The 12,222-nt window shown below is 40.8% G+C and overlaps 1 protein-coding gene across 1 annotated transcript; it reads left to right on the top strand.

Moving 5' to 3' along the window:
- The first annotated feature begins 2,081 nt into the window (after positions 1–2,081).
- gnpat2 (glyceronephosphate O-acyltransferase 2) lies at positions 2,082–10,511 on the top strand. Its single transcript, XM_005914300.2, has 16 exons — positions 2,082–2,296; positions 4,042–4,242; positions 4,334–4,510; positions 4,680–4,809; positions 4,967–5,094; positions 5,205–5,280; positions 6,141–6,292; positions 6,395–6,525; positions 6,915–7,156; positions 7,660–7,917; positions 7,993–8,072; positions 8,307–8,447; positions 9,264–9,363; positions 9,463–9,556; positions 9,675–9,736; positions 9,941–10,511. Exons 1-16 carry the CDS (start codon positions 2,285–2,287, stop codon positions 9,991–9,993), a joined length of 2,037 nt encoding a protein of 678 aa, XP_005914362.1. The 5' UTR covers positions 2,082–2,284; the 3' UTR covers positions 9,994–10,511.
- Positions 10,512–12,222: the final 1,711 nt, after the last annotated feature.

The raw sequence follows: 12,222 nt of genomic DNA, 5'->3' as shown, positions 1-12,222 counted from the left end.
CACACTATAGCTGAATTATGGCCTCTGTTTATCATAACGAGAAAGCAGGTTACTTAAATTTGTGCCAAATAGTCAACGTGGAATTTATTTTCTTACTGTGATCATCTGCTCTGCAGGGCCAGAAGTGGTGTAAACATTTCCACATACATACATGGCTTAAATTAAAACAGTATAGTTAAACCAGCATCTTCAGTTGAATTCTACATTTGGCGTTATTTCTGCGTTTATTTATATATTTATTTAACCGATGCCATTTTTTGTCCTCTTTAGTTTACACACAGCCTTCAATCAGCATGGAAGTGCAGCTCTCCACGTGCATTTGTACTATGTAGCAACACATATGTGAGGCGACCGAGCCAGTGAGTGTCAGGACAGAAAAGCACAACACTTTAATGCATCGTCTTCCTTATTTGCGAGAGGGATTGGTGAAATATTTGTTTTTCTATTCAGAGTCTGCATGTGTTGTGGTGAGAATGTGATTTCAGTTTGTGAGGTGCAGTTTTTCGCCTTTCTGTTATAGTTCATGTAGTCTACGTTACTCTATAAGATGCAGACTGTGTAAGATGTAGCGTACACTTCTGCTACTGCTAGCAGCTAAGAGAGGTCATAGTATTTTAAGAAAAAAAGGGTCTTTATATCATATAATGCGGTCATATGAATATGTAAACAGGGACTGAGTCACTTAACAAATAAAATTGGCAGAGTATTATCAGCCTGTAGTATAGTTTCTAAGAGATGGTGTGTGTGTGTGTGTGTGTGTGTACATAATGCTTTAACAATGCTATTATTCTTTCAATGAAAGAGCTAAAGTAGCGTGAAAATGTTTTTATTTTTGCCTTAGCTGTGAACGTGATCTGCATTTTGCTCTCTTTTGAACAGTTGCTTGTAAAACTGGTGCAGTCGGACTCATAAATGACATTGGGGTAAACACTTTATGTGTGAATAGAAACAATAAAGACTCCTCTGCTTGCCTAACTCATGAGATGATCATTGTTCGGCAACAAAAAAATACATAAATAAAATGAAGATTTACAAAAATGTTCACCTTCATTTTTGTGGTTGCTCTTCATTTTGAGACTGCTCACCACTGAAGAAACTGATACCAATTGCTCTTGACTGGTGAAGCATGTTTGAGTCTGTAGCTCGAGACTGAGTGGACGGAGGGGTGGAGGCCAGGGCGAAGGTCAACCAAAAGGACTTCAGTAGTAGTACTAGTAGTTCTACGTGATTTATTAGCTTGTATGGTCACCTTTAGCAGCAATAACTTTATGTCATTGTTTTCTGCATGACTTTATCAGTCTCTTACAACCCTGTGGAAGAATTTTGCCCCACTCTGTACGCCACCACTGTACAATGTTGCTTCATTTCATTGAGGTTTGTGGGCATTTACTTATGCACATCTCTCTTAAGGTCCTGCCAAAGTATATCAATTTTACTATCTTGACTTTGACGGGGATGCTGATAGATTTGCTGAAAGGCTTGGGATCATGGTCCTAATGAGTTACTCAGTTTTGACCAAGCTTTAGCTGTTGGACAGAAGGTCTAACATTTGCCTTCAGAAGACTTTGGTACACAGAGGAGTTCATGATTGACTCAAAGACTGCAAGGTGCCCAAATCATGACCCGTCCACCACTGTGCTTGCCAGTTTGCACAGATATCGCACAACAAATGTGGGGCTGTGCATTACCATCTCCACTTTGCTCTCATCTGTCCAAAAGGACATTGTTCCAGAAGCCTAGTACATTTAACATTGTAACTGAAGCCGGTACACCTGGAACTCTTGGGGGGTTTGCAGTTTCTCTGAGTGTTGCCTTTTAGGGTGAATTTGATGGGAAGTGCACTTCTGGGAAGATTGACAGCTGTCGTGAATGTGAATAATCTTAAGCACATCTGAATGCTCCAAACCAGCAAAACTGACAAAAAAAAACAACGATAATTTAATCAGTCCCTGTGGAGTGCACGCTCAGTTGATGTTTAATTCTTGGTTATGTTTCCTCCAAAAATATTCAGACATTTTTTTCCACATCAGACAAACTCGAGATCACTTAAAACATTAGCTATCGTACTCAACAGCGCGCGGGGGGTGAGGGGGGTTACTTGGGAGCAGAGGGTTGAGTATTACAATGTGCGGGAGGAGTTTCCAAAACCCAGGCACACCATTGGCCCCGGGCCCCGAAGTGCTGCATATTTCACGCAGTGTGGAGCGAAGATAGCGTCCAAGCACAAGAAAGACAGTCATTGAGGCCAGTCACCAGTCAGCTTCAGTGTTAGTGTCCGCAAAGAATGACGAGTACGGTAAGAAGCAAGTTTTAAACGCGTCTGTTTTTATCTTCTCTCGGGCCCGTCGACGCTTTTCTTTAAACCTTTCAAAGTTAGCGGCGACTATAAAATATATAATACCCAGAAGGAGACCGCCTGAAGGAAACCTGTAGCGATGTTCGCTTTCGTCTGCCTTCAAGCAGGGCTTGTTTTTGCTGTTAATTATGCAGGCAGGGGTGTCCTGTGGAGCCTGGCCGCCTTAAGCTGCTCAAACTTTGGCCTACTAAGAAAAACAGCGACTGTATGTAAGCCGCTGTTGCTTAATAGTTTTTCACCAGCCAGTGTTGGCAGGTCACAGCAGCCTGCAGAACAGAGCAGCGAGGAGATAACGACTTTTATGGTTTTAACTCGATAAACTTTGTGATTTAATAATTGAATTTGTCTCAGACCACTTTTCCAAAGTAACAATACGTCAGTTTTTCCTTACGGTTAAAATAAACAAAACTAGTGCTTGTATAAAAGGTTAATAAACAATTAACACATTAACGGGATAACTATAGGGATGTAAAATAACAGTTCAAAATAACAGTGTGGTGAATAGTTGTTGTCCACATATATTATCTTTTACCCCCGCCCCCTCTTTTTTATTTTATTTTATTTACCAAAGAAATAAAGAGTCTTACAAAACTACAGTCTGCTCTATAAGAATTATAGCATTTTTTTAAATGGATTTATTTCTGTAGTTTTTGTCTGTTTTCTGTGAGCTTGCAGCTTTAATTCAAGGGTTTTAAGAAAGTTTTGCATTAAGTGCCTTTAGGTTTGAATTTAATAGTTAAAAAGCTGCTCTGCTGGTTTGACTATTAAAGGACATCCCATTTATTTTTGCTTGAGATGCTTTTACTGTATGCTTTAGGTCATCATCCATTTGCAGTGTCCGATCAATTTTGCAGCACTTGACTTGAGTCCAAGGCGAGAGTGTAGCCCTGTACACTTAACAGATCATCCGGCTTCTTCAATCAGTACTTACATCATCAAGAAACACCAGTGATCCAGCTTCACTAGCAACCATACCATACCATACCATACCATACCATACCATACCATACCATGCCATAATGTTACCGCCACCATGTTTGGCAGATGATGTGGTACGCCACGGATCATGTGCGCTTTTAACTTCTTAGTCATGCTTTGGTCTTACCGTCATTCTGGTACAAGGAAATCTTGGTTTAATATAAATACACGCGAACTTTCAGAAGTTGTTGTGATTGGCAGTTTATTATTTTTGCAAAATGAACCAGATTGTAGAGTTTTTTACTATGTGTCTGATAGATTTATTTCAGTTTACATTTAACTTCTGTAATAAAAATTCAAGTGAAAAGCTACAAATGCAAATTCAGCAGTTGGAATCAATGCCACATATTTTATTAGCTTTATGTGTTACGAAATAACAAGGGAACAACCTAACCTTGTCATGAAATTGCTTATCAGTCAACTGTCCAATTAATTTATAACCTCTGAAAATGGGACGCTGTGCATACAAATGGATATAATTCCTAAATGGGTAATGCAGTAAATTTGTTAGACCCCTTGAATTAAAGCAGAATGTGTACAGTATAAAAAATGTGGTGCTAATAAATCCGTATTCAAAACAATCTTGCTCTGTACCCACGTTACTGAGTTGGTAGATTAGTAGTGTTGTTGTTGTTTTCTATCCTGTTACAGATGTTCCAACATCTTAACTTTGAGACTTTTAACATGAACCTTACTCCTTCCTTCAGTATAAAGATTCAGGCACTGCAAGCCTGAAGGATGAGGAGGAGTTTACGGATATATTGGAGGAGAGGAGACGCACAACTGATCTTGGCTATGCCCTGAGAACCTTTAACCCTCAACCGTACAAAGGAGCCCCATACAGCTCCACTTCTGACCTCAAGAAAGCTGTACTGGAGTCCCAGTATCTGCGCTATATTGCCAAAGAGGTCAGTCATTTTATTTATTTAAAAAAATATAGTTTTTATTGTTTTGTTGTCAAAATAGTCAGTTTTTCCTCCCCTACATTTTCCCTCTCAGATTGCCTTGGAGACGGGGTCATCCGTGGAGAAGGTGAGACAAGAGGCTCGTGGGATTTTGGAGGAAATGTCTCACAATCTGCAGCTGGGGTTTATCAGGCTGATGGCCTACACTGTCAATAAGGTGTTCAAGAGACTCTTCAGAAGCATCTATGTCAACATGGAAGGACTCAACATGGTCAGGACTCATCAGAAATCAATACACTTTAATCAGTTATTGGCCAGTTTGTTTCAACAGTAGCTCTTTAGAGGTCACACAACCATTCTGATAGATTTTCTTTACTATAGTATTTACTACTATTTACTATACAGAGAACCTTGGAAGTTAAAATTTTCTGTCACTGCAGCTGCAGCAAGCCATCCAGGAGAGTCCTGTGATCCTGATGCCCAATCACAGGAGTTATGTGGACTTCTTGATTGTCTCCTTCATCCTGTTCACCTACGACATCCCAATACCTGTCATAGCTGCAGGAATTCGCAAGTATCTATTTGAATTAAGACAACAAAGTGTTATTTAAATCATACTAATTATACACGACATTATATCCATTTTGATTGCATCGTAGCATCCAAATATTATTATTATTATTATTATTATTGTTTATTTTTTTGTTCCGACTCCTTCTCTTTAAAGCTCTTGCAAGCATGAAGGTTGTTGGAGAGATTCTGCGTCGCTCCGGAGCTTTCTTTATCCGAAGAGCAATCGGCTCTGACAAGCTGTACTGGGCGGTGCTGTCAGAATACGTCCGAACAATTGTCAGGGTAAGACAAGGACTTTTTAAAAGTATTCCTAAGTGCATCTTTGGCAGTCAGCTTCTGTATTTAACAATTAAAAGAAGAAGGCTTCCAACAGCTTAATGTGTTTTTTGTAGACAGGATGTGCTCCTTTGGAGTTTTATGTAGAGGGTTTCAGGAGTCGCACACTGAAGTCTGTGGTGCCAAAGCTTGGTAAGTGTCTAAATGTACACCTTTGTTGTTTTTGTTGCTGTTCCCCAGGATATCAAAGTGTGTGCATCTCATTATTTTGGACTTTTGGTTTTTTTTAGGTTTTGTTGCTTTAATTTTATAGCAGTTAAGCATGATGACCTTTTTCTATGGTGGCCCGGGGAGGTCAAATGCACTGCAAGATAAGAAAACACCAGAAAAAAGAAAAATCCAGCACAAGCAGACAAAATACAACTGAATAAAACAAAGCAGAAATGGTGAAAAAACAAACAAAGAAAAAACAACCCACAACAGAATTTGAATAAAACAATTGAAGTAGGGAAAGAAAAAAGAAATTTCACTAAATGCAACAGAAGAGTTTCTGGAGAGACAATAAGGTGATGGACCAAAACATGCAAACAATTACACTTAGACTCACTTAAAAGATTCATTTAATAATGTAGGTGTTTGCTATTAGCTGTTTACTGTTAGCTTGTCACTTCCGCAGCTGGTCCGTCACATTATTGTCTCCCCAAAAACACTTCCATTGTGTTATGTGAGGTCTTTTTTGTTTTTTAAGGGTTTTTTTTGTGAGATTTAGCTGTGTTTTTTCTATTTCTGTTGTGTTTTATTACAGGTTTGACCTTAAAGGGCCATTGTACCCTTTTCATTGTACAGTACTTTACTTTTGCACACCAAGGGATCATGCACTCACAGTTTAGGATATTTTAATTGTGAAAAGTCAAACAAGTTTACAGTATTTTTAGATCATTTTGTGTAATTTGAATATTCTTTTCAACTTATTTTTATTTCCATATGTATTTTTACATATTTACTTATACATGTTTTGAGCATCTTGGTGCCACATCTGCATTTGTCTGCAGGTATGATGGACATGGTGCTGGAGCCATATTTTAAAGGTGAGGTGTTTGACATTACGCTGGTGCCCATTAGTATCAGCTATGACAGAGTAGTGGAGGAGTCATTGCTTGCACTTGAGTTGTTGGGTGTCCCCAAACCCAAAGAAAGCACCACCGTAAGTTTCGTCTCATTGCTGACTTGATAACATTTCCCATGTAATCTTTGGTCCTGAAAGATATGAAACTACAGGCCTCTTGCCCTCGCTCTTTCACTGCAGGGACTGTTTAAAGCTAGCAGAGTTCTGCAGGAAGATTATGGCTGCATGCATGTGAACTTTGGCCGCCCCCTGTCTGTTCGACAGCTGTGTGAGGGAAAGATAAATCGGAGCGAGTACAATCTCATACCAAGGTACAGATTTGCTTTTTTTTTCTGTTTATGCAAGACATGGTAGCCATGTGTGCCAAAGTCACAATTGGCTGTAGCTAAAAATTGTGAGTACTGAGTATACACCAACCAAAGTGAGTATTAAATGATTTTATGATTTACCATTTATGTATTCTGTTAATGTAATCTCCATTAGTGATATATAAGCAGTTCAAATGAAGTGCATAAAACACCTTTTACATTTTTGAAATGTGTTTTTATTTATTTTTTCTTACTCATAGTAAGTGTAAAATGAACCAAATCAACAAAAGCATAACAAGTGTAACAGTGATACAACTTAAATGAATATTTTTGTCGTTGTAAACCTTCAAAGCCTGTATGTAACTTTAGAATCTACCTCGTTTTCTGTTTAGAGATCTTCCACAGAGACCAAGTACGGAGATCCAGGACTGTGTGAACTGGGTGGCTCATTTGATTGTGCGAACCCAGGAGGAGGGCTCATTGATCAGTCCTTGGTCTCTGATGGCTTGCCTGTTGCTCCAGGCTCCAATCACAACTTTAACAGAAGAGGGTTTGCAGTGGCATGGGCTCACGGAAAAAACACTCTGGCTCAGGAAGCTGGTGCTGGACTTCAGGGGCCGTCTGAACTGGCCTGGTGAGTGGGCCAGATGGATTTCAAAGATATCAATTTATTTTAATTATACTGTGTAGAAAGCAGCAGCATCAAGCTTAGGGTTAAGAACAATATAGGCTTTGCTTATAGTGGGCATTTAATGAAGCTTGCTTTCCCTTCAGTGACCAGCAGGTGTCCTTAGCATATTGCATTGCTAGACAACCAGACGCTGTTAATGCAGAGGAGTAACTGAGTAGTTTCCTTGCTGTTGCATAGGCTCCTTTTGACCCGGTCCTGTGTGGATCACAAAGATTAGGTGAATGCAAGTTGGCACAAGTGTCCAGAATCACTTAGGAGATGTTCAGTGGATTAATGCACTTTAAGTAACTTATCCTAAGAGGACTCCACTGAACTGTCTCACTTCACAGGTGTCCTGTGTGTGGACATTCACACATGCAGGCACGTGTGCACACTTCAACACACACACATGCACGCATGACTTTCTGAAGGTCATGTGACCCTCAAACTTTACACCCGTTTTGCAGCACACACCCCAGACTCAGACGTGATGTCATCCACCGTGGCTCTTCATCACTCCATCGTCCATCATAAAGCGGGCCGTGTCTGCCTGGTTCAGGATGGAGACCCTGCGAGCCAAGATCCACTCAGCCCAGAGGAGGGTGTGATGAGGACGGCGGCGGCGGTGCTGATGCTGGTTTCCTACAGGAATCAGGCGTTGCATGTCTTTGTGCGTCCAGGAATACTTGCTACTGCCATCCACATCACAAAAAGCACACAGAAGGGTAAATGTTAGGTGCAGTTGCAGATTCTGAGTCTCATGAATGGACACATCTTGTTTAACTTTTTTCTGTTCACAGATGAGCTGTTCAGCTTCTTCTGCTTCCTGCGGGACGTCTTCGCCAATGAATTCATCTTCATCCCTGGCAGGGCATCGCAGGTAACAGCCATGTTTGTCAGGATCACGATTATTCTGTGCATGAACTGGGTAAAAGGCCAAGGTCACTGTAGCCTCTCGTTTATCCAATTCACAGGAAGAGCTAATGAAAGAAATTTTGTGCTTATAGTGCTTCAGTGTTTTGCTACTATCATATTCATACACACTTGTGTGTGATTAACAATGAGACAGATTATTGTTACTCATATTGCATATGTCTGCCCCTCCATCATTTAGGACTTTGACGAGGCATGTTCACTTCTGCAGAAATGTGGAGCAGTCCACATGAGTGAACAGGAAGTGACCGTGTTGGAAACGGGGCTGGAAGTGTTATCCTTTCTGCAGAAGCTGCTGCAACCCTTCTTAGACTCATATCAGGTCCTTCTAACTTGAGTATCTCTCTCTGTGATTAAGTGTATTTCGTGGAGAGTGACTGTTGTGAAGATTCTTGGTTAGATGTTGTAAAGTTTTTTTTCTTATTACGGACCTTCTATTGTATTCTAAGAAATGTCATTAAACATTAACCACTGTTATCAGATAACAGATTATGAAAATATAACAATCATGGCATAGTTTCTAATGACATAAAGAGACATGCTGTAGTTGCATCTTTGAAACTTGAAAAATTATAAATATTGTCATTAAGACATTTTATGACCATAAAGAGTTCAATTTTGTGGGAGCTTATCTGCATTAGCAAAAGTATATCGAAAACTTTTTGTCTTTTAGTAAGACAAATACAGTTTTGTGTACTTCCTGGTTTACATATATTAAGATTATCTTTAGAGAGGAGATGCAGTTCATATCACTGAGTCTGAAACTAAAGACACGAGTCCTACTTATGTGATTTAAAATGGATATTCCAAACATCAGTTTATTTCCATCTTGTGTCTAATGTTTATAGACTTATAGATTTATAGATGCACAGTACAATATTTAATGACTTCAAAGAATCTCTTGCAACTTCACAGTAACCATCAAATGGTGGTCAAGATGGTTTACAACTAAACTATTAACCATTTGGAAAACATTAACATCTGCTAACATGAAAATTATTTGTAAAATTGTTAACTTACTATTGACTAAATTTTAGGCAAAGCATTTATTACTTTTTGACCATAATTTGACTTTATTTCCACATTAATATACCAACGTTTTAATGATGTTTTTGGGGTTTTTTCCCCTCATGTCCAGCTGATCTTCAGGTACTTGTGTGAAAACGGAGCTCACGTGTTTACGGAGAAGCAGTTCCTACCTGCTGTGCAAAACCTGGCTACAAAACTCATCCTCTCAGGTAAAACTGAGTGTGTGGAATGACCTCTGACCTCTAGAGTTGTCTGCCACCTGATAACTTGCAGATAACTCACAGTTTTTTGGGTTTTTTGTTTTGCAGGTGATCTTCACACCTTTGAAGTCCTCTCTTCTGACACACAGAAAAATGTTCTTTCCGCACTGCGGAGACTGGAGGCAGTGACAAAGTTGAGGGCGTGAGTAATGAGATTAAACCTGCAGCCCTGTTTGGTTTTAAGCTCATTTTCTTTGGTGGTTTGAGAAGCCGTCCATAATGCTGATGCCAAAGTTACACATGCACTCTTCTCATCTCAGGTCCCAGCAGAACGAATACAAAGTGAACAAAGCAGCTGTCAGAAGAACTGGTGACATACTCTGTAAGATTATTTGTGATATTCCAGTAAAGATAAAGCTGCTGTTTTGTGTCCGTCTTGAGAATTTTGTTCTATTTTTTACCTTGCTGTCTTTAAAATGATCAGATTATTTTACATATACAATTACCGATTAGCTTACAGTTGTTTACTACACCCGCCTGAGGGATCTTTCTTATTTTTGTTTTTGTTCCTCTTCTTTCACTGTAGCTGGAAAAATCCCCCCTGAGAGCCTCCACGCTATACCTGACGCAAGACTTTAGTGTCAAGTAGAGTAAATCCATCTTCAGTATCAGCTCACAGTCCTGCTCCCCCCATCCCCAAACTTGCCTGTCTCTTCATTACTTCTTCTTCCTCATTTTCATCCCTGTGGTCTCTTTAGCAGTTTGACTGTGTAAAGATGCAAATGCAGTCTGAGCTCACAGGCAAAATACTTGATCCCGGATGCCAGCCAGACTTAATCTACTGAATGTTGGCTACCTCTGTGTCCTTGCTGACATGGGTTTGAGACCTGAGAAGGCTGAGATGAAGCTAAAAAGCCCTGCAGGATAAATGTTGGTGGCCTATTGCTGATTTAGTTTGACTGTAACCAGAATCAGTAGGTGAATAATAACATACTTTCTATTGCTGATCCTTATTTTTTTGGTAAATATATTGCCATAGATGTATTATTAATGACTGAGATAATGAATAAGAGAGCACTTTAAAATAAACTTGGTTGCCAGTAAGATTTGGTATAAAAGAATGTAGCAATAAAGCTCTAAAGGCCAAAACAAGCAAAGATGTCAGGTTTTGTTTGATTGAGACATTTATTTTCTTTACATTTCCATAAATGTGAAACAGTTGTAACAAAATGCACCATAGTTTTATTCGTCTTTTCCCACACGTGCTTAAATATAATTTATTTGATTCCGTTGGTAACTAATTCCCCTCAACAGTGAGTGAAAACCAGAAGTCAGAGTTCAACCTCCTGCCCTCCCTGCAAACCAATCAACACTCTGCTGTACTTCTAACCCCTCAGCAGTTAGAAGAAGGCCCCTTATGTGCCAATTAGCCACGGGAAAAAGATTATCTGTACACGGGTGGCACGTCAACCTTGATGCGTAAAGCGCTCACGGGGTCTTGACAAAACACCGAGATGTATTCCAGCACTTTGGAATTGAGCCTCTTCTCGCCCTCTTTCGCCCTTAGCCGCTCTTTGTCCCACCTCTCCTTCTCGCCGTTCATCTGTGAGAACAGGTTGATCTGGATGGTGCGCAGCGTGGCAGCCAGGATGTAGAAACCTCCCTGCAGCATATGACAGAAAGCGGCCCCGACGCTCAGCGCTGCGCCCATCATGTTGGGCACCGTCTCGCACACCACGCACATGCCCTCCAGAAAGTGTAGCGTGCCTTTCCTGGCCAGGGGTTCGCTCTGATGGAGGTAGCCTGGAGGAGAGGGGCCCTGCTGGGCATGGTTGACCCAGTACCGCGCGCTGTCGTAGAAGTGCGTGGCGGCTCGGCGCAGCGGGAGCAGGGCCAGGTACAGGTGACAAGCGGCTTTGGTCAGAGCGTGGAAGAGCAACCGCAGCTCAAGCACGGCGTTGCCTGGAGATAAGAAGGTAACAGGGTCAAGCTGGAGTCTAAATTAACACCGTGGCTAATGTCGAGAACCACAAACAGCGTCTGCCACTGGATTAAAGTCTGCTCACCAGCCGGCTGGGCGGCGGGTATACTGAGCACGCAAAGCGAGCTTTCGGCAAGTAAAAGTACCCTGACAACCACCTGACCTAAAGCACAAACCATTCACTCTCTAAATAAAGACTCAAAATTGTTTGTATTGCCCCCTCTCCCCGCCCCGTCATCTCGAAGCAATCAAGTGTGGTTGCCTCATCAAAAGAGTTTAATAAAACAATATTAATTATGTAATATATCTTATTTTTTCATTTAAAACGTACAGAAACTGAAGGTTTTGGTTAGTGACGCGATCTGCACCACCTGCGCCCATTTTAGCTATTTGTGTCATTTTGGGACACAAACTATTCCCTAATCTGTAGAGTTTCATCTGCTCAGTGCATCCACCTTTCGAGGGAATACACTCGAAATATGAGCTACAATAGAATCCACAACCACTTTAACATGTTATGTAGAGTGATTCCTGGTCTCTTGTGCCGTGCGTTTATAGGTTAGTGGACAGGTGCCATAAAACCATTAAAAAGCCGTTTTCCCTTACCGTCTATAAAGCAGAAAATCCAGAGTAGGGCAATACTCGCTGCCAACAAAGTCCACCAATCCATGTAGCCTCCCCCCTGTGCTGACCCCAGCAACGAAAAGCGAGAAAGAAATGAAAAAGACGAAGTTATGATCTGGCCAAGCCCTGCCCTGCCTCTTTTACGCAGCTAATACCCAAACATTAAGTCGTCGCTTTCTCCGCAGGAGAACCGTCAAAGCGCACCTCAGGTGTCAACCGGCGCATTAAGTCCTAGAAGCAAGGCTACAACGCTTGAACCTACT

The sequence above is a fragment of the Haplochromis burtoni genome, unplaced genomic scaffold (assembly GCF_018398535.1).
Source record: "Haplochromis burtoni strain Fernald_Lab_line unplaced genomic scaffold, NCSU_Asbu1 Contig_8, whole genome shotgun sequence".
Classification (NCBI taxonomy): Eukaryota; Metazoa; Chordata; class Actinopteri; order Cichliformes; family Cichlidae; genus Haplochromis; species Haplochromis burtoni.
The sequence above is the reverse complement of the archived record's forward strand: the minus strand, read 5'-3'. Positions and strand labels throughout refer to the sequence as shown.

Bases quoted from the DNA above. Each gene is read 5' to 3' on its own strand.
- gnpat2 (XM_005914300.2), top strand. The intron at 4,511-4,679 runs GTCAGGACTCAT...CTGTCACTGCAG, and splicing joins ACATGGAAGGACTCAACATG to CTGCAGCAAGCCATCCAGGA. The intron at 9,737-9,940 runs GTAAGATTATTT...CTTTCACTGTAG, and splicing joins AAGAACTGGTGACATACTCT to CTGGAAAAATCCCCCCTGAG.